At 37.0% G+C, this 22,288-nt stretch overlaps 2 protein-coding genes across 3 annotated transcripts; both read right to left on the reverse strand.

The window, feature by feature from the left end:
- Window positions 1-488: 488 nt before the first annotated feature.
- LOC132890004 (uncharacterized) lies at window positions 489-3,716 on the reverse strand. Of its 2 annotated transcripts, none has more exons than XM_060926806.1 (6): window positions 3,631-3,716; window positions 2,925-3,290; window positions 2,678-2,770; window positions 1,940-2,062; window positions 1,813-1,838; window positions 489-1,681 (listed from the first exon to the last, which is right to left on the reverse strand). In XM_060926806.1, exons 1-6 carry the CDS (start codon window positions 3,671-3,673, stop codon window positions 1,544-1,546), a joined length of 789 nt encoding a protein of 262 aa, XP_060782789.1. In that variant the 5' UTR covers window positions 3,674-3,716; the 3' UTR covers window positions 489-1,543. The 2 variants fall into 2 exon arrangements, with proteins under 2 accessions (XP_060782789.1, XP_060782790.1); XM_060926807.1 differs by having other exon boundaries at window positions 1,767-1,838.
- A 12,226-nt stretch (window positions 3,717-15,942) lies between these two features.
- On the reverse strand, window positions 15,943-20,229 carry LOC132890341 (uncharacterized). The gene is made up of 7 exons (XM_060927152.1): window positions 20,171-20,229; window positions 19,610-19,987; window positions 19,359-19,442; window positions 19,172-19,261; window positions 19,045-19,088; window positions 18,211-18,318; window positions 15,943-16,077 (listed from the first exon to the last, which is right to left on the reverse strand). The coding sequence occupies exons 1-7, from the start codon at window positions 20,211-20,213 to the stop codon at window positions 15,943-15,945; spliced, it is 882 nt and encodes a 293-aa protein (XP_060783135.1). The 5' UTR covers window positions 20,214-20,229.
- Between the last annotated feature and the right edge of the window lie 2,059 nt (window positions 20,230-22,288).

Here is a 22,288-nt window from a genome sequence, read left to right on the forward strand (position 1 = left end):
CCAGCAACCTTCTGGTCCCAAAGCTGTTTCTCTAAAGGCTTCCCTTAAATACATCAGTGTTTTTTTTTTTTTTTTTTGCTTACTGCTGTTGTCATAATCCCCTGCACAATCACTGATTTCTCACTAATACTGGTAGTAAACCTCCCACTACTATCTGAGCCCTGGTGTCCTTTGACTCGTGCTGGAAACACGGCCACAGAGTGAATAAAACAAGCCCCTCCCCAATGAATGTGGCTGTCACAGTCCTTGACTTATGTTTAAGGCCAACCCCCAACCATTATGAAATATTTCTAATCATGTTTTTGTTCCATCTTTAATGAAATTGCTCTTCAGCTAAAGATAGTCACACAAATGAGGCCACAAAATGTTATGTTTTGCAAAAATGTATTATTCACATGTTCTCCATTAGTTATGCTTAATTATCCACACTTGAAATAAACACAGGAAAAAATATTGAATATAAGCAAATTTATTGAATATGCCTTCGCAGATTATTGTAAACAGATATGATTATCAGCTTCTCTGTTTTTTTCTGCTGTCATTTACAGCATTTTTGCTTCTAGAAATAAATATATGTCCCATAGCAAGAACTGAAAATGAAGTCTAGTGTTCAAGGTCAAGCTCAGGGTTTGTTCAACCCACTTTCTGGAACCCACCCTGGCTTTGAAATCAGTGAGACTCGGATCCAGGTGATGACCATAAGATTGTGTCTGTAGACCTCACATTACAGGATTATTTGGGTTGCTATTCAGTTCCGACCAGGCTTGAATCAGGAACGCCACCAGGATTATCAGATGGAGTGAACTGGACCCAAAATCAGCCCAATTATCCTCTCGTGTGGGGCGAGCCTTACTCAACACTTAATTCTGAACAATATTATCTCCAGGTTCTGGGCACCACATTGATACACGATACATGATTTTCTGTTCTTTCACTTTTGCCGGAACACAAGCACAACGGTGAGTGATACGACTTAGATTTAAGTCCAACACACATCCTTTTTGAAAATCCACTGAAAGGTTACTTTTGTTGAAACTCAGAATATTATTCATTATTCAGAATGATGATTAAGAGAATGCATTTGGAACATTTTTAATTAAGTTGATTTTTTACATTTATTGTGTATTCAATAAAATTCAGAGGTAGATGATTGACACCACAAAATCTCCACAAAGTTCAAGTTAAATAATAATAATAATAATAATAATAATAATAATAATAATAATAATAATAATAATAATTTTAAAAAAGAATGGGAAAAAGAATCAAACTCTGGGGGGGGGCATCAGGAGATATTTTAAAAATGGATATGGAATAAATGTTGTTGCATGGTAGTTTATCTAATATGTTGAATTTTGGGAAAATTGATTGAACATTTCTTATCAGATATTGGAAATCAACCAAATATTTTTTTTTTTCCTTTTGGTATATTTCTATATTTATTTTATGTTTAGAAATAAACTATTATAATTGTGAAATGAAAAAAAAAAGAAATAAAGAATCATAATGATGTATTTGTAGTGTTACTGTGTGTTATGTTACTTCATGTTCTGTTATGTTTGGTTTTCTTCACACCAGAGTACACACACTCATCACATGAACCAGCATTTCTCTTTTCAGCTTTGGCTTCCTGTTTGGAGAATTTCAGAGCTGCGTAATTCACTGTTTCAGCTTCATGTTCCTGGAAAAATAATAATATTAAAGCAAAAACAAAATAAGAATTTCAGCTCAAAGTAAAAAACAGACAATATGGGTACTTCACTCACTGTATAAAAGTTATAGCAGAAAGTGTTTATGTATCTGCACACGTACCTCCATTGTTCCTTGAGAAGCCTTCACTATTCATGCAGAAACACACATCAGTCTTTCTGATGGTCAACAATAGTTAAATATGTATACTGCTGTGAGGTAAAGTATATTGGTGGACAAAAACACTTACATCTACAGTTTTCACATTTTCTTCTCCTCAGTATGATATAAATGAGGCAGAAAATCAGAAGTGCACAAAAACCCAAAGCCGTTCCCAAACCGAACACTGAGGAGTGCAGAGATCTGGTCACTTCTGAGAATGTTAGGAAGATATGAACAGTTTATGGGAGATGATAAGAAATATATATATGTATGTATATTTCTTACATGCACAGTCCTGTGCAAAAGTCTTACAGAGATGTAAAGAAATGCTGTCGACCAAAAATGGCTTAAAAATAATGAAATGAAATAAAAAATAAAAATACTAAAAACAGTAAACCATAAAAAATGAAACAAAGTCAGTATTTGGTGTGAGATGAAATTTCCTTTGCTTTAAAAAAAAATAGTCGTCTCAGGCACAGTGAGGGCAGTTTTATAAGGAAATGAGCTGTAGGTTTTACTGAGCATCTTACAGAACTAGACACAGTTCTTCTGGACACTTTGACTCAGTAGCCTTCGTTATGCTTTCTTTTTTTATCTGAAAAGTGCACTCTTATGGAATATGCTGCTCAGATACATTTTTTTTTCCTGTAGCATTTAATTTTGTGCTGGGAAAACAAAAAAACAAACAAACAAAAAACATTTGGAACTCTAAAATGTTTTTGTGCTGACTCAGTAATGTAGAAGTCATAAAATAGGAATCGATAACAAAGTTTGTATGAAAAGGGTGCCAAGACTTTTGCACAGTACTATACACCAGCAGTGTTACCTGATTTCTCTTGTGTGTTCATGTTTGTGCTGTTTCCATGCAGCATTGTTTCAGATGCCACTGAATTATCACACAGAGCTGGTTTCGATGTTCCTGATGCAATAATAACATTCGCACATATCAATATTTATCATAAATATCTAAAAGTCTGAATATCACTCTCACTAAAACTCATACAAACAGTAATATAGAGCACAGTGTTACTACATTCAGCCAGTCACACGGTTCATTTCAGTCCAAATCCTACCTTTTACTTTTAACTGAGTCCCAGATGAAAACGTGAGTCCACAGTAGTACATGGCTTCATCAGACAGTGTGGTCTTTGAAATGATCAGACTGAAGCAGTTTCCACTTTTATTAATCTGAAAATGGGAATTTTGGAATTCACTGTGAAATGTTTCTTCAGCAGGGTTGAACGGTCCAGCGATAAACACGGGCGTTTTTTTATTTTGTTGCTTAACCAAGAAAAGTTTTCCTCCTTTGTTCTGGAAAATACAACACCGTAGAGTCACCGAGCCACAGATATCCACACTGAGCTCTTCATCAGGCTGATAAACTTCTGCGTCGGTGAGGGATTGTGCAGCAATCCAGAGTCTGTCAGTTTGCATTGTGCCTAGAAAAGCAAATGTGTTAATTGGGAAACTTAAATAAATAAATAACAATATCCAGGAATAATAATAATAATAATAATAATAATAATAATAATAATAATAATAATTATTATTATTATTATTATTATTATTATTATTATTATTAATTTATTTATTTTTACAAAATTAATCTAAAGACTTTTAGTGATCACTTTTACAGATCAGACTAAGCTAGTTTAGAGTTTTAGTCTCTATAGGTTTTTTTTAGTACTCTGTGATAATAAGAAACCATCAATAATGATGAAAATAAGCATCAGACAATATTTAAATCAGTCAGCCGTAATGCTGAGACATTTTACTTACACATGGTGCTGAAGATCAAAACTAAAATCCACAAACCAGCCATTTTTCATTACATTGAAATTCTAGTGTTCGTATCTCACTGACGAATAGAATATGAATGTACTTGAAGCATGCTTTGAATTTATATTTATACTCTCGGCACTCTGTACTGAACACGCCCCAGGATATGACATGATTGGTTGGACAGGATCAGCAGCCACATGGTTTTCTCAACATCAGCTCACTTTTTTTTTTGTTCCATTTTTGTCACCTTGACAAAGGTCTCAAAATGGAAATGTGGTTTACTTTGACACGCACTCGCTCACATGTGTGCTTCATTGTAGTTTCTTGAAAATCCTTTCTTATTTCTTCTTGTAGAACATCTCAAGAAAGTATTCATGGAAAACTGGAGAAATCAAAGGAGAAGATAGGGCAGTTTTTTATGAGAAATTATATTATCAGTAATAAACTGAGAGAAAAGTAGATTTTTTTAATATTCATATTTATATTACATTGTTGTGTATATATATATATATATATATATATATATATATATATATATATATATATATATATATATATATATATGTATGATTGTGTGTGTGTATTCAATACCATATGTATATGAATATTTATAGTATTTTGTTAATTTATTAGTTTAGATATGAATATTTAAAAAAAAGTATTTATATGAATTCAAGAATTAATGAGTGTGACATCCACCCTCATTTTCTTTAGTTTGTCAAACTGTATGACATCATTATGTATTCATAATGAGTGAATGGCGTCATCTCGAGAGGTGGCTTCATTTTGTTCTGTGAAACAGGACGGCTTTATTCAGTAAGAACAAGTGTTGGCATAAACCTCACATGGTGCACACATGGCACCGATTCTGGTTTACAAAGTTTGAATATATGTCTATCTATCTATCTATCTATCTATCTATCTATCTATCTATCTATCTATCTATCTATCTATCTATCTATCTATCTATCTATCTATCTATCTATCTATCTATTTTACAATCTGAGCTGTTTAAACCCTTGACTGCACTGTGAAACATAGCACCTGATTTTTTAAACAGATTGCAAAAAATCAGTGGTGCTTCTTGCATTTTAGTTCTCATGAAACAAAAGACCTGTAAATAGCATTCAAACTACGGAACTTCAGTCCATCCACAGGGTTGTGGAGGAAGCTGGATCCAATCCCAGATGACTTCCGGTTAGAGGCGGGGTTCATCCTGAGCAGGTCACTCATCTATCGCACCATCAACATTTGAACATCTTCACACTCACATTCACACCTATGGACCATTTAGAGGAGCCGAGTTGACCTCATCCATAAATATGTGATTGGACTGTGGGAGGAAACCAGAGCACCCGGAGGAAACCCACACAAGCATGAGGAGAACATGCCAACTCAACATAGAATGACTCCAAATCGGCCATAAGGTTCAAACTCAGAACCTTCTGGATATAAGGCGACATTTTATATAGATAAAAATAGTCAATAATTATAATTGACAGTTCCATTAAAGCTAAAGTAACAAGTCTGATTTGAAAATGTAAGGAGGAGACAGGACAGATATTTGTGTTAAAGTGTTTGAAGTGAAAGTAAAGTTGTCAGAAAAATAAATACTCAAAGTAGAGATACCTGAGAACTTGAGTTAAGGGCAGGAATGAAGTCTTTACTTCCCATCAGGTGATCAACAAACAAGAAAACAGGAAACCAGAACTTGAGTCAAAACCAGAATAACACTTGTGAAAATAAACAGACTTGGTCACACCTTGAAGCTTAACCAACACATAGAGTACACTTTGCAAAGTCTCTGTGGTGTGTGTGTGTGTGTGTGTGTGTGTGTGTATGCATTGTTGGTGATTGTGTGAGTGAGTCCAGTTGTGTGCAATCAGTATGTAGCTGAACCAACAGTCAGGAGAGAGTTCGTGATGGTTGATGTGATGGTTTCTCAGAGTTGGAGTCTGCAGCGGTCAGGTCTCGATGCCATTGCGTGCTCTGGGAATCGGAGTGCGGAATGGACTCTGGTGCTGACATGACACACTATTAGTTAAACTTGGGGACGGGGGGAAATATCTCGAGGAGTTACTTTAAACATGTGTCCAGGAGTGAAAATATATATATATTTTTTGAATATCAGCAAATTATTTAATATATCTTTTTATAATATAAGTTTAGTTTAAACAAATACCATGTCAGATTATTTCTAGGCTTTTCCATATTTTTTTTTCCTTTGAATATAATTTTGCTTTGGCATGAAATCTATCTGTCAGCAACATGAGGCAAGTTCAAGCTCAAAATTTGCAAACATTTGTAAAATTGATAAGAATTATGATGGCGTACCTCACTCCAGCCCCATCTAGTCCAGAAGGAATGATGTAAAGTGGGCGCAATAAATGTTGCAAGCTAAATACACTAAGTACAAGCTACAGTGGTGCTTGAAAGTTTGTGAACCCTTTAGAATTTTCTATATTTCTGCATAAATATGACCTAAAACATGATCAGATTTTCACACAAGTCCTAAAAGTAGATAAAGAGAACCCAGTTAAACAAATGAGACAAATATATTAGACTTGGTCATTTATTTATGGAGGAAAATTATACAATGTGACATATCTGTCAGTGGCAAAAGTATGTGAACCTCTAGGTTTGGCAGTTAATTTGAAGGTGAAATTAGAGTCAGGCATTTTCAATCAATGGGATGACAATCAGGTGTGAGTGGGCACCCTGTTTTATTTAAAGAACAGGGCTCTATCAAAGTCTGATCTTCACAACACATTTTTGTGGAAGTGTATCATGGCACGAACAAAGGAGATTTCTGAGGACCTCAGAAAAAGCGTTGTTGATGCTCATCAGGCTGGAAAAGGTTACAAAACCATCTCTAAAGGGTTTGGACTCCACCAATCCACAGTCAGACAGATTGTGTACAAATGGAGGAAATTCAAAACCATCGTTACCCTCCCCAGGAGAGGTCAACCAACAAAGATCACTCATGACCTTGAGTTAGACATTTCAGAGTCACTCAATGTCAAAGGTCATGGTGGCAACTGAAAAACCCATATGGGACTTCTTATATGTTGATAATGGTAAACATCTGGCTATCATTAACCATTTTAAATTTATAGCCCTTTGAAAACCCATGACTTTGAATTTGGCCTTCCAAGGTCAATCAAGGTCAAAGATCATGGTGCCAAATAAAAGCCCATATTGCACTTCCTATAAGTTGATGATGGTAAATATCTGTCTGCCATCAACTGTTTTCATGTTACAGCCCTCTGAAAATCTGTGACCTTGAGTTTGATCTTTCAAGGTCACTCAAAGTCAAAGATCATGGTGCCAAATGAAAGGCCATATGGGAGTTCTTATATGCTCATGAGAGTAAACATATGTCTATCGGCAACGGTTTTGAGTTATAATGGAAATATGTTATTTTGACCAATGACATTGACTCCCCGACCTTTAACCCCAACTGCTATGGAGATTGTCCAAGCTACCCCGCCATGCAGCATATGTTTGGAAGCAGAAATGAAAGATGTACATTTGTGTTTTGGTTTGAAGTCAAAAATGATGCATTTGAAGAAAGTTATCACAAAAAAAGACTTTGACCTGTCCAGTGACCTTGAGGCAATCACCAACAAAATTTAATCAGATAATCTACGGACCACTGCTCACTTAGCCTAAAAATTTGAAGTCAATCGGCGTGAAGTTATAACCCTTTGAAAACCCATAACCTTGAGTTTGACCTTTCAAGGTCACTCTAGGTCAAAGGACATAATGCCAACTGAAAGCCTATATGGCACTTCCTATAAGTTGAAATAGTAAATACCTGTCTACCATCAACCGTTTTCAAGTAATAGCCCTCTGAAAATCTGTGACTTTGAGTTTGACCTTTCAAGGTCACTCAAGGTCAAAGATCATGGTGCCAAATGAAAGGCCATATGGGAGTTCCTATATGCTCATAACAGTAAACATCTGTCTATTGGCAACCGTTTTTGAGTTATAATGGAAAATATGTTATTTTGACCAAAAGGTTGACCTTTCCGGTGACCTTGACCTTCACCTTGACCCGATTACACCCAAAGTTTAATCAGATAATCTACGGCCCATTGCCCACCTACGCTGAAAATTTGAAGTCAACTGGTGCAACTGTCTAGACGCTAGATTGTTAACAGTCAGACACAAACACAAACCTCACTGATTACAATACTTCGCCCCACTTACTCCATCGCGGTTGAGGTAATAACAGGCACGGATTTGACCCTCAGTTCACCTGAGAGTGACCATCCTGGAACATGGGCGTGTCAGTGTGGTGTTCTGTTTCTCATGAAGAACAAACATCACCTCAAAATTTGACCATCATGGTGATTCATCAGGGTGCACAAACTATTGACACTCTAATGTTCTGTATTGTACATTAAACACTGCAATTGCTGAGCAACTCATTTTGTCTGTGTAGTTTATTATTAATGATATATAAGGAATAACATTTTATTATGAATGCATGCTGGAAAATCTGTATCATGTTATATCTGAATTTATATTGATTAATTTCATTATAAAATGTCATTATCTCTGACTGTTACAATGCACTGACACTGGAGACTCCTTCCTTTAATATTAAATAAAATCTAGAAAGTCTTGAGTCTTATCTGTAATTTTTGATAAATAAAATCTCATAAATCCCAGAAGTAAACAGCAAAGTCATGTCCTGCTCTGTGACCTGAAACAGATCAGTTATAAAAGGGACTAAAGGCTGAACAGTAAATCAAATAAACAAGACACTGAATTAGAAGAAGAAGAAGAAGAAGAAGAAGAAGAAGAAGAAGAAGTCAATTGTATTACAACTTTTTTTTACACCTAGATTTGACTATCAGAGCTGGACACTGCCTCCTAGTGGTTAAAACTGGTGTAGAGTTAAATCATTTGTGTAAACAGTTGTTTGGTCGCTGCTGGAGAAAGCTGTGAGTTTAAATGTAATTGAACTGAATCCAAATTTCAGATCTCTGGTCTGGTGAAGTGCATTATGGGATTGTCTTGTCTGAGAAGGAGACACGCCATGCTGCCTTCAAATCCCACCTTTTCTCAGGAGAGGACAAACACCACTCAGAAATACCTTACCTTGTACCTTGATCAGGTCTTCATCCGTCTTTCAACGGGTCTGCCTGCTCACAATTACTCAGATGAGATTTGGCGGACTTTAGGAGACGCCGCCAATTTGCGCGATCTGAGGCGATGCGCTTCCCCAACTCAATATCGCAATCTTCTCCTAGGAACATCTTTAGATCACTGCTTATGGCTTTTATTAGATGATGTCTTGGGCATCCAGCAGCGCGAGAACCATGGGAGGGGATCCAGTCTAGTAAAAACTTAGGAAGCCTGCCATCAGGCATACGGGCAACATGACCGAAGTATAGGAGGCAGGCGTAGCTAGTGGTGATACCCAGACTACAGCATCCAGTGCGATTCCTGATTTCCACATTAGAAATGTGGTCATAAAATCGTACTTTAAGGATACGACGCAGACAGTTATGATGGAAGGCATCCAGCCGATGCAACTGCTGCAGTTTAAGAGCCCAGGTAGCACAGCCATATAAGGGAGGTGTTATGACCCCACATTCGTAGAATTTAATCTTGGAGAGAGAAATTCCTCTGTTCCTTCAGATGTTATTGAGGGCATTAAAGGCATTAGATGCTAGGCTGATCCTCATGTTAATTTCTTTGTCAATAGATCCATCACTGGAGATCGTAGAGCCAAGGTAGCAAAAGTGGTTCACTTGTTCCAGGTGTGCACCATCAACCTCTAGATCTAGCATCTCAGACCAGTGGTAGGGACGCTGGTTGTGAAACTTACTGATGAGCATGATCTTGGTCTTGTTGACCCCTATCTGTAGGCCGGCTACCTTGCCGAAATTCCTGATGTTAGTGGTGGTTTCTTGTAAACCAGCAACGGAACTATCCAGGGCAGCTATGTCATCGGTGTAGTCCATGTCAGTAACAAAGATAGCAGGGTATCGTGAGCTCCTGCGGCGTTGGAGTAAGAAGCCACTCGATATGGACTTCTCATTGATGGCTTGTTCCATTACCCAGTTCAGGACAATGTTGAAGATTGAAGGGGCTTGGATATCGCCTTGCCCTGTCCCGGATTTCACCTTGAACCAATCTGTTAAATTGTCTTCGACACGCACTGCACTCACGGTGTTACAGTAAAAGGCTTTGAAGATGTTGATATACTTGTTTGGGAACCCGTAGTGCTCCAGGGCAGACCAGATGTATTCACGATTTACCGAGTCAAAGGCAGCTTTGAAGTCGATGAAGTTAATGTAGAGTGGTAGATTATAGTCAAGAGCACGCTCTATTATGACTCTTAAGGAAAAGAGTTGGTCTGTACAGGAACGTTTTTTTCTGAAGCCACATTGGTTCTCACGGAGTGTGGTTTCGATTCCATCAGACAATCTCGTGATGATGATGATTTGGAATAGCTTGGATGCAACACAGTGGAGAGTAATTCCTCTGTTGTTTTCACAATAGGAGAAATCCCCCTTCTTACCTAGTTTAGTAACTCAGAAATGATGTTTATATAAGACTCGGCCTTCTGATTGGAAGACAGTGCTGGACTATTTATTTATTCATTTGTTTTTGTTTGACACATTTGTCTGTACATTAATATGTGCTCCTCAATTATTCATCAGAATTTGTATTTGTTGTTGATTGTTGTGTTGTTTATGTTGCTCTGGTCAGTGAACTTCATTGGTTTTGTTACAGGAGTTTCAACACCATGGACAGCGACACACTGCATTTCTCACTGATCTCAAACTCTGGGGAAAAAAAAAAAAATTAAATCATCATTAATTACTCTCATCAGTCTGGAATGTATTTATTTATTTATTAATCAATCCCATCCTGAATATTAAGCAATATTTATCAAGCCAGCAGAGTGCATTACATGTTTATATTATATTAATAGTGGGGCTGTTAAGCTCTTATTATCAGAAGAATTGTGCACAAAATGAAAAAAGCATGAAACTTTCAGAGTTTGTTCTTGAAGGCATAAGCTTTAATTTGAGACGTGGAGGCATTCTCAGTTTGACCTCTGGGGTCAGCTAGAGGTCATTGACCTCCATGATGGCACATTTCTATGCATGAAATTAGAAAAGGCTGTATCTTAACATCTAAATGTGATGTAAATGTAAAATAAATGTGTTTTTCCATGTTACTGGGCATGAAAAAATCATATATAATACTGATATTCCTCTTAGGGGTAACTTCAGGGGTCAGGTAGAGGTCATTGACCTTTGAAATTTGAAGTTTCTATGCATGACATTCTAGACGGGTGTATCTTAGGATCTAAATGTGATAGAAATGTGAAATTAATGTGTATTTCCTTGTTTCTGACCATGAGAAACCCATTTTTAATTCTGGTATTACTCTTACGGGTCATCTCTGGGGTCAGCTAGAGGTCACTGACCTCCAGCATAATGCATACAGTATCTATGCACGAAATTAGAAATGGGTGTATCTTAGGTTCTAAATGTGATAGAAATGTAAACTAAATGTGTATTTCCATGTTTCTGGCCATGATAAACTAATTTCTAATACCGATATCATTTTTATAAGTCACCTCTGAGGTCAGCTAGAGGTCACTGACCTCCACGATAATGCATTTCTAAGCATGAAATTAGAAACAATCTATCTTTGGATTAAAATGTGAAATACTGTAAATGTAAAGTTAATATATGATTCCATGTTTCTGGACATGACACAACTCATTTCTGATAAGTAAAACATCTCCAGTGGTCACAAACTATGTCAGAAGCTGAACACAGTTGCCCCATTTCCATTGATAATTTCAAAGTGAGTAATGTTTTGGAGCATTTGCTCTCATTTGCACTAGAGTTGAAGAATACAGTATATTGTAGTTTAATTTTCAGTCATTTTAATGTTGGACATTGATAGGGCAATTCTAAATTCACAGGAATAACTATATGTCAGTCTAGCAGAGGTAGAGATTCAACGGAATTTTCATGTTCATGTTTTGTGCGTAGCCCATTATTTTCCCGTGGTTCAGAGTGGGGCAAGGGGTGTGGTTTTCCCACGCTTGGAACCTTCAAAACCTGTGTGCTGCTCTCTCTTTCTCACTCTCTCCCAACACTGTTCAGCAGCATGGGAAAATAAACAGTAGACTCAGTAGTACAAGTGCACCCTTGTGTGTTTTCTTTCCTTTCTTTAATAATATCAGTATTCTTTAGTAATATCAGTATCAAAAATGGGTTTCTCATGGTCAGAAACAAGGAAATACACATTAATTTCACATTTCTATCACATTTAGATCCTAAGATACACCCGTCTAGAATGTCATGCATAGAAGCTTCAAATTTCAAAGGTCAATGACCTCTACCTGACCCCTGAAGTTACCCCTAAGAGGAATATCAGTATTATATATGATTTTTTCATGCCCAGTAACATGGAAAAACACATTTATTTTACATTTACATCACATTTAGATGTTAAGATACAGCCTTTTCTAATTTCATGCATAGAAATGTGCCATCATGGAGGTCAATGACCTCTAGCTGACCCCAGAGGTCAAACTGAGAATGCCTCCACGTCTCAAATTAAAGCTTATGCCTTCAAGAACAAACCCTGAAAGTTTCATGCTTTTTTCATTTTGTGCACAATTGTTATGCTTAACAGGCCCACTATAAAATATTTAATGTATTTTGTGTTCCGTTAATGTCACTTCCGACCCCGATCCAGGCTTGAGGTAAACTGTGTTTGGTTGTGTGGCCCGTTCCTTTTTGCACACTCACACATACGAACAATTTAGAGGAGCCAGTTAACCTAACCTGCATGTCTTTGTACTGTGGAGGAAACTGGAGCACCCAGTGGAAACCCACACAGACATGGGGAAAACATGCAAACTCCACACAGAAAGGCCCTCGTTAGCCACCGGGCTCGAACCCAGAACCTTCTTGCTGTGAGGTGACAGTGCTAATCACAACACCACCATTTTGTGATCCAGATATTCTTTATCAGCCTTGCAGCGTAGGCCGACTGATGAAAAGCTGTGTGAGAGCTGTAGTCTGGGACAAGGTGGATACAATATGTGATGCATTATTCAGGAACGATGACTGATTGTAAAATTGGTTTCATATCTGTGGCAAAATGTATGGAAGTGTAACATCTCCTGGTCCTGTTAACTGTTGAATTGATTCAGGACATTTAAAAAAATATATTTTCTGTAGAATTAGTTTCCAGTTTAATAATTATGTACTGTGTGATGTAATATGGAAAACGATGTAGTTAGAATTTCAGTGTAGAAATTCAAATTGAAATGTCTCCCATCTGTTTTAACACCCTTCTGGTTCTACACACAAAATTACACAAAAAAACACAAAATTAAGTGCTGCGGATGAAGGGTGCTGGGAGAAACCTTTCCATCAGGTCCGTCATGTACTGAGAGTGAGAGCAGTGATGAAGATTTTGAGGAAGAGATGAAGACCAGAGCAATAAAAGAGACAAAGGCAGTGAAAGTGAGTTGAGCAGTGAGGTGAACTGAAGTAGTGATGAAGATCATCTAGAACAGGAGATGAACAGTTTAGAAAAAATAAAAAGTAGCAGTTGAAAAATATCACCAAGACACAGACAAGAACTGTTTTAACTTTATAGACAAGTGAAATTAGAAAATGAATTCATAGATTAAATTGAGCGTAAAAGTAAATGAAAAGTAAATGACATCGTTATCACAGTTTAATGTATTTTATCAACCTGATCACTCAAAGGAACCACTTTATTATCTTAAACTCTGAACCTAAAAGTCAAACCACAAATAAACATTAAATTAATAATTTACAACTTATTGAAAGAAACCCAGTGTGTGAAAGTCAGTATTAAAGAGTTGGAAGAGCTGAACACACTTCACCGTTGGTCAAAGCTGCTGTTGGATGTCAGTTGAGGTCAGTTGTGAGCTATTGTTAATCTTCCTGTTTAAGCGCAGTGACGTGCCAACAGATACTTGTGCAAAATGCTGTAACCACAATGAACAGGATGCAATAATGCACATGAAAGTGAACCTGAGTGCTGAACATTCAATCGCTCAACTGTCTCTGACACTGCTGTCTGGGTGACGCTGAAGTCTCCAGTGTGTCACTTCACTCATAGTCGAGATCTAATGTTGAACAATCTGGATGATCTGGATTTTCTATTCAGTGATCAAAATCATTCATGAAGCTCAGAGTAAAAGTACGACATTTATTTTTATAAACAAGTGTTGGAGATGGATGTCGTGTAGAACACAGAGCAATGAGAACATTGAGAGATACAATATACACTCAGATGTGTGACATTTATTTTACAAATATTCAATTATACAACAACAACAGCAGTAAAGTGTTCTGGGTCTTTTATGATAAATATTACAGTTTTACATACATCACATGAGAGTACACCAAATCATCCCGTCCTCCAGGTTTAACTTTCCTCTTCAACATCTGTGAAGCTTCATAAGTCAAACTGTCACCAACAGATTCCTGAGAAAAAAAAAGAAAGATTTAATTCACTTGGCTACTCTACTACTAGGATATCAGCTCATATACCGTGAGTAGAGAAAAACAAAATGGAGGAGCGTGTTGCTGAACCAACCGAGGATGAAATAAAAACTCTACTCGAAAACAAATCCCCAAAAAAATATAAAAAAATATATGGAGTGAAAGTATTTCATGGTAAAAATATATCTTTTTTTCAAGAATTATTATCGCAGTTTTCAAAAATTGCTCCTGTCATTTCACTGGTTTGTTTACATTCGTCATCTTTACACAATAAAACTTGTTGATTTTTTTTTTAGACTGGTTCAAAAACTCAAAGAAGTTTGAAAATTAAACAACTGAAATGTCCAAGGAAGAATTAAATAAATGTATGAAGCTGTTCTATACCTCGGCACGGCAGCAAGACGGCACTTTCTACACAAAAACAACACTAAAGTCATTTCGTGCAGCCAGCGATAGGTTTTTAAGAAGTCCGACTCAGCGGAAATGATTTTGTCGGACGTTATGTGTAAAGGTTTTTTTTTTATCAAATTTATCAAATTTGTAAAAAATAAAAATAAAAATGCTCTGTTTCTCAAAATCCAGTGAATGTGGAGTGAATAAAACAGTTATTCCACTCAATCTCGTCGTACATGGCTTATAGTCAACTCGGAGCAACTAAAACATCTGATTTGTGAAATGCTCTGATTTGTGATCGTTCATCTTCACTGATGTTTGTGCTACTTGGAAGGTGATGGTGTAATTGATTATACAATGTACGTGTATATCGGGTTACAACAGGACGAGCACTGAGCAGATTTTTTTTTTCTGAGTGGAGAAATACTCCATCAATCAAAATGTAATTCCTGTCAACTAAATACAACCCAAAGCAAAAAGTCTTTACTTACCTGCACATGTACCTGTCTTGTTCCTGGAGAAACTTCTACAGAGGAACCAAATATAAAAAAATAAAATAAAATAAAATAAAAGTCACTCATTAGATTATTATTAATTAGTGATTATCAAGTAATTATTACTATTATTTAATGATAGAATCACTTACTTTTATCCCATTTTCTTCTCCTCAGTATGAAATAAATGAGACAGAAAATCAGAAGTGCACACAAACCCAAAGCCGTTCCCAAACCGAGCACTGAGGAGTGGAGAGATCTGGTCACTTCTGAGAATGTTATTTCACTATATTATGAATTAAGGATGATTAATTAATAGTGAATTATCAGGCATCTGACCTGTTTTCTCTTGTGTGTTCATGTTAGTGCTGTTTCCATGCAGTGTTGGTTCACAGCCCACTGAATTATCACCCAGAGCTGGTTTAGATGTTTCTGATTCAATAGTAACATGTTCACCTGGAAACATTTATCATCATTCACTGACTAAAAGTCTGTAACTCAGTGTAGTTGAAGAAGAAAACACAGTGAACATTTCACTACTTCAGGATTATTTGTCTTCCAGGTTGAACATGTTAATGATAATAAGTAAAAATATCACAACATTAAACCAGGAGTTTAAGAAAGTTTAGTGGAAATCCTACCTTTAATTTTTAAATAAGTTCCATCTGCAAACACAAGGTCGGGTGTCGTCAGTGCACAGTAGTACATGGCTTCATCAGACTGAAAGGTGTTTAAAATGATCAGATTGAAGCAGTTTGAAGATCTTTCTATTTGGAAACGTGACTTTTGGGATTCATTGTAAAATATTTCTCCAGCACTTTTATACACCCTGACTATAATCTGAGGCTTTTTTCTGTTTGGTTGCTTAAACCAGGCGATTACCCCAACTACTTTTTCAGAAAGACAACACTGCAGAGTCGCCGAGTCGCCGATATCCACACTGAGCTCTTTATCAGGCTGATAAACTCCTGACTCTGTGAGGGATTGTGCAGCAACCCAGCGTCTCCCGGGTTGGACTGGATCTAGAGAAAAAAGAAAAAACATTGAAAGGTAGAGAAAAAAGCAGAACACAACACATAATAATGTACAGTATTTCAGATATTAATAAACACAGGGTTATTAACTAAAACCTTAAACAAAGTTTACGAAAGTTACTTCCACATTCAGCTCACAAAAGTGCTTTAAAACAACAGGTCATAATAATAATAATAATAATAATAATAATAATAATAATAATAATAATAATAATGTTCTAAATAGAAATTATTCAGCAATAATGAAGATGAATATAAATTAAGATTACTCATATTACTTACACATGGTGCTGCAGATCAAACTCAAAATCCAGAAGGTTTTCATGTTTTTTTAAATTATTTCTTATAAATTCGACAGTGTTTGTGTCTCATTTATGAACAGAATGTGAATGTGCTTGAAGCCTGATTTGAATTTATCCTGATACTAAAGACACTCTGCACTAAGGACGTCCCAGAGTATGACACGTGATTGGTTGTTTAAAAAAAAAAGTCATGATAAACAAGCACGTGGTATTCTGATGTAGTTACATCTGCCCCATATTGTATTTTCCATATCTCTGTTTTGGTTTTGCACTGAAAAGAAAAATGTGGTTTATTTTTACCCTCACGTGCGCCGACACTAACACCTCATTGTTGCTATTTTAATTGCTGTCTTTATTCAACTTGTTTGTACAAAATCGTCCCGACAGATTCATGATGATCTGGGACAAACACAGCGTCAATACATTTCAATTTTGCCATTTTATCAGGTGATCTTTTTTTTCCGTAAGGCCTTGACAGTCGTGTTCAGATTATAAGTGATGGATGATTTTATGTATTAAATGTGTTTCTACTGTATTGTTTGATCTCTGAAGGCGTCTGTAGCCCTGATGGCTGGATTTAATCATTTCCTCTACTGAGGGTGAACTTCCCACTGCAGCTGGATTAGACACTGAGGAGGATTTCCCTCAGAGAGACACGATGGTGCATTTACAAACAGTGCACTAAAAGGGATCATCATCATCATCATCATCATCATCACAAGACTCTGCTGTGGTTTAATGATTCACTTTGTTTCATGTAAAATGTGTTTGAAGAAGTTTTCTTCAACACTGAACTACTTCCTGGTTCTGGGTACTGCATTCACAGGGCATGAGTTTCAAGCCCAGAGGTGGGTGGAGAAAACAAGCCCCGCCCCCATTTAATGTCATGGTTGCAGTCATTGACTTTTATGTCCAACACACTTCTGTCTTGAACATACGCAACACTGAGACTTTACTTTTACTCAGAAATTTCAGAATAATGTTTCAGAGCATGTTTTTGTTACATCTTTAATGAAATTGTTTCTTGTAAAAAAAGAAGCGAAATTATACAAATGATACGACAAAACCTTTTATTTTTTCATTAAAACACTGAAAAAGAGCAAGCAAGCAAACAAACAAACAACAATCAACCCACCAAACAAATGAACAAACAAAAAAAAATCAATCAGCCCAAAAACTAACAAACAACCCATAAAACAAATAAACAAGCAAACAATCAACCTGCCAAAAACAAACTAACAAACTAACTAACTAACTAACTAACTAACTAACTAACTAACTAACTAACTAACTAACTAACTAACTAACTAACTAACTAACAAAAACAATCCAAACAAACAAACAAACAAACAAACAAACAAACAAACAAACAAACAAACAAAAGACAATAAGCAGTTATTGTGAACATCTGTACCAAAGTAAAACCTGTAGTCTGGAGGTTTAGCTCTACATTTAAACTGAAAAAAGAAAGAAAGAAAGAAAGAAAGAAAGAAAGAAAGAAAGAAAGAAAGAAAGAAAGAAAGAAACAAACAAACAAACAAACAAACAAACAAACAAACAATACCTTTCATGATGTGACTTTTTTTTTACAATTCTGCTTCTAGAATGTATATTTGCTGATAAATAATCAGTCAAGTTTTAAATTCCCCCAAATTTTCATTTATTAACCGTTTCTCTGTTACATTCTGATCTCATGATGAAAAGATGAAATAAATTCTCAAATAGTCCAGACACTCACTAAAATATGTTTTTCCTGTTTCCGCAGTGTAATCGCAGCGTGTTAAACATTATTTCTGTTCCATCTCCCAGTTTTCTTCACATCGGCGTACACACACTCATCCGAAGAGTCAGTTTTCTTTTTTCCAGCTTTGGGTTTCCTCTCAGAGAATTTCAAAGCTGCATAATTCAGTGTTTCAGCTTCAGATTCCTGAAAAATATAAAATAAAATAAAATAAATAATAATAGGGTGGCACGGTGGTGTAGTGGTTAGCGCTGCCGCCTCACAGCAAGAAGGTCCGGGTTCGATCCTCGTGGCCGGCGAGGGCCTTTCTGTGTGGAGTTTGCATGTTCTCCCCGTGTCCATGTGGGTTTCCTCCGGGTGCTCCGGTTTCCCCCACAGTCCAAAGACATGCAGGTTAGGTTAACTGGTGACTCTAAATTGAGCGTAGGTGTGAATGTGAGTGTGAATGGTTGTCTGTGTCTATGTGTCAGCCCTGTGATGACCTGGCGACTTGTCCAGGGTGAACCCCGCCTTTCGCCCGTAGTCAGCTGGGATAGGCTCCAGCTTGCCTGCGACCCTGTAGAACAGGATAAAGCGGCTAGAGATAATGAGATGAGATGAGATGAGATGAAAATAATAATAATAATAATAATAATAATAATACAGAAAAATAATAAGAAATAAGAAATCTGTGTCAAAGCCATGAAACACACTCAGGACAAAAACAAAACATGGGATTGTTGTGCAAATTTCATCAAAGTGACTGTAATATCTGTATCTTAAATCTTTAATGAGCAACATTTCACATCCATGAGAAGGAAAAGTCAAAGTGAGAATCAAACACGAATAAGGGACACTGATATCAAGAGAGAGAGAAAAACAGACTTACTGAGACACTATAATAATATAAAGTGATCATATAATTTCTTACACACGTACCTGATTCATTCCTTTAGAATCTTCTACAGAAGTGTTCACTATTAATACACAAACACAGTTATTAGTGTTTTAATAGAAATAAAAGTCACTGGAATTTTTATCTGATCACAGAATCGCTTACTTTTATCCCATTTTCTTCTCCTCAGTATGAAATAAAAGAGGCAGAAAATCAGAAGTGCACACAAACCCAAAGCCGTTCCCAAACCGAGCACTGAGGAGTGGAGAGATCTGGTCACTTCTGAGAATGTGATTTCACTATATTATGAATTAAGGATGATTAATTAATAGTGAATTATCAGGCATCTGACCTGTTTTCTCTTGTGTGTTCATGTTCGTGTTGTGATCACACAGAGCTGGTTTTGATGTTTCTGATTCAGTGGTAAAACTCTGACCTGTAAACATTTATCATGAATCACGGACTAAAAATAAACCCTGAATGCCGTGTTGTTAAAGTTACCAAACACAGTGAACATTTCACTCCTTCACACACTAACAGTAATGAAGAATGAAACGTTTCTACATTTAACCAGCACATTATTCATTTCAGTAGAAATCCTACCTTTAAATTTTAAATCAGTTCCTTCTCCAAACACAGGGTCGGGTCTCGTCAGTGCACAGTAGTACACGGCTTCATCAGACAGCGTGGTGTTTAAAATGGTCAGATTGAAGCAGTTTGTATGTTTTTTAATCTGGAAACGAGGATTTTGGAATTCATTGTAAAACGTTTCTCGAGCAGCGTTAAAGAATCTGACGATTATTCGAGGCTGTTTTCTGTTTTGTTGCTTAAAAAAGATCATTTCTTCAACTTCGACTTCAAAAATAAAACACTGCAGAGTCACCGAGGCTCCGATATCCACGATGAGTTTCTTATCAGGCTGATAAACATCTGGCTCTGAGGATTGTGTAGTAACCTGGTGTCTACCAGACTGGACTGGATCTAGGAAAAAAATACAACAAAAAAAAACATTAATTTCATGAAAAATGCAGCAAATGAAATTAACATCATTTGGAGAAGACTAATCAGCTCCAGGAGTTTTTTTTTTTTTTAGATATAGTTTGGTATTTTAAAATCATCCTAAAGAACCAATAAACAGAATGAGAAGAAAAAAAAAATACTCACACATGGTGCTAAAGACCAAAACTGAAATCCAGAATCCAGCCATTTTAAATTTCCTTTCGATCTCATTTATAATCAGATTATGAATGTGCTTGAAGCAACGATTTTATTTATACTATCACTGGTCTGGACTGAGCACGCCCCAAATACACCATGTGATTTGTTCTAATAAAAAAGGGGGGGGGAGCAGAGACAATAAGCCACGCAGTGTTTTGACAAAACCACATCTCACCCCATTCAGCTCCAGTGGTTTCTGTGCACTCACACGTGGAATGGAAACTTCACTGAAGTTTATTTTAAGGCCCGAATCATAATCAGCTTGAAAGAAACTCTTGTGTGAGTCGTTGGATCAGCATTGTTTAAATGGTTTATATCCCAGTGGTCTCTGCACGACCTATTACTGAAAACAGAAACATTTTTGAGGGGTCCAGGAGTGTGAGATCTGGATATATTTTATTATGATTTAAAATTGGGCATAAACAAAATGTTTCAGATTAAAACTATATATTTCTCATCTCATTATCTCTATCTGCTTTATCCTGTTCTACAGGGTCGCAGGCAATCTGGAGCCTATCCCAGCTGACTACGGACGAAAGGCGGGGTACACCCTGGACAAGTCGCCAGGTCATCACAGGGCTGACACATAGACACAGACAACCATTCACACTCACATTCACACCTACGCTCAATTTAGAGTCACCAGTTAACCTAACCTGCATGTCTTTGGACTGTGGGGGAAACCGGAGCACCCGGAGGAAACCCACGCGGACACGGGGAGAACATGCAAACTCCACACAGAAAGGCCCTCACCAGTCATGGGGCTTGAACCCGGACCTTCTTGCTGTGAGGTGACAGCACTAACCACTACACCACCGTGCCGCCCTGTATTTGAACTTATAATGAAAAATGTTGGTTTAATTTAAAAAATAATGCGAAATTGGAGCATTTTCACTTGTGATCTGAGACTTTTGGACTACGCTGGACATATAATTAGAAATAAAGTGAAAAAATCCTCCATAAACAGGGCAGTTGAACTCAATGACCCTCTCACTAGAATTAGAATTAGAATTACTTTATTAATCCCTGGAGGGAAATTCAAAATTGCAACCAAGCTCCGGAATCAAAGAAGTAAACATGTCTAAAAATAGAAGATAAAATAGTCTTTCAAAAAGAATAAATAAAAATAAAATAAATTTCATAAGTTCAATAACTTAAGTAAAAGCAAAATGAAGTGATTTTATATACAATGATTCCTCTCTATATATATTGCACCTGAGTTAAGGATACAGTATACATGGTAAGACAGTGTACCAAAGTTATACAGTGGCATTGTACAGCTTGACTGCAGCAGGTAGGAATGATTTCCTGTGTCTCTCAGTTGTGCAGCGTGGAAGAATCAGCCAGTTCACTGAACGTGCTCCTGTGGCTGATCAGCTCCTCATGTAGAGGGTGGGAAGGACAGTTTAGGATTGTTTTTATTTTGGACAGTGTCCTCTTCTCCAACACCACTGTCAGAGAGTCCAGTTCCTTGCCTACAACATGGCCGGCCTTCCTGATGAACTTATTGAGTCTGTTAGTGTCCTTCACCTTCAAGCTGCGGCCCCAGCAGACAACAGCGTACAGGATGGCACTGGCCACCACAGACTCATAGAACATCTGCAGCATCGTTCAGCAGATGTTAAAGGACCTCAGCCATCTCAGAAAATAGAGACAGTTCTGGCCCTTTTTGTATACAGTGTCCACGTTTTTGGACCAGTCCAGTTTATTATCCAAGTACACCCCCAGGTACTTATATTCCTCCACTATGTCCATACTGACCCCTTGGATGTTAACAGGGTTCACCAGAGCCCTGATTCTCTTCAGATCAACCACCAGTTATTTTGTCTTCATCACGTTGAGCTGTAGGTGGTTCTTCCTGCTCCATGTGACAAAGTTGTCCACCACCATCCTGTACTCACTCTCATCACCACCGGTAATACATCCAACCACTGCAGAGTCATCAGAAAATTTCTGGAGGTGGCAGGTCTCTGTGCAGTAGTTGAAATCAGTGGTGTAGAGAATGAAAAGGAAAGGAGAAAGGACAGTCCCTTGCAAAGCCACGGTTTTGCTGATCACTCTGTC

The sequence above is a fragment of the Neoarius graeffei genome, chromosome 8 (genome assembly GCF_027579695.1).
Source record: "Neoarius graeffei isolate fNeoGra1 chromosome 8, fNeoGra1.pri, whole genome shotgun sequence".
Taxonomy (NCBI): Eukaryota; Metazoa; Chordata; class Actinopteri; order Siluriformes; family Ariidae; genus Neoarius; species Neoarius graeffei.

What these genes read in the sequence shown, in the direction of transcription:
- LOC132890004 (XM_060926806.1), bottom strand. Translation starts at nt 3,673, where the DNA reads ATGGCTGGTTTGTGGATTTTAGTTTTGATCTTCAGCACCATGT. An exon ending in GACTCAGTTAAAAGTAAAAG is followed by an intron (nt 2,771 to 2,924) that starts GTAGGATTTGGA and finishes TTATTGCATCAG; the next exon opens with GAACATCGAAACCAGCTCTG. An exon ending in CTTCTCAAGGAACAATGGAG is followed by an intron (nt 1,682 to 1,812) that starts GTACGTGTGCAG and finishes TTATTTTTCCAG; the next exon opens with GAACATGAAGCTGAAACAGT.
- LOC132890341 (XM_060927152.1), bottom strand. Translation starts at nt 20,213, where the DNA reads ATGGCTGGATTCTGGATTTCAGTTTTGGTCTTTAGCACCATGT. An exon ending in GAGAAGAAAATGGGATAAAA is followed by an intron (nt 19,089 to 19,171) that starts GTAAGCGATTCT and finishes GTGTATTAATAG; the next exon opens with TGAACACTTCTGTAGAAGAT. An exon ending in AAGGAATGAATCAGGTACGT is followed by an intron (nt 18,319 to 19,044) that starts GTGTAAGAAATT and finishes TATATTTTTCAG; the next exon opens with GAATCTGAAGCTGAAACACT.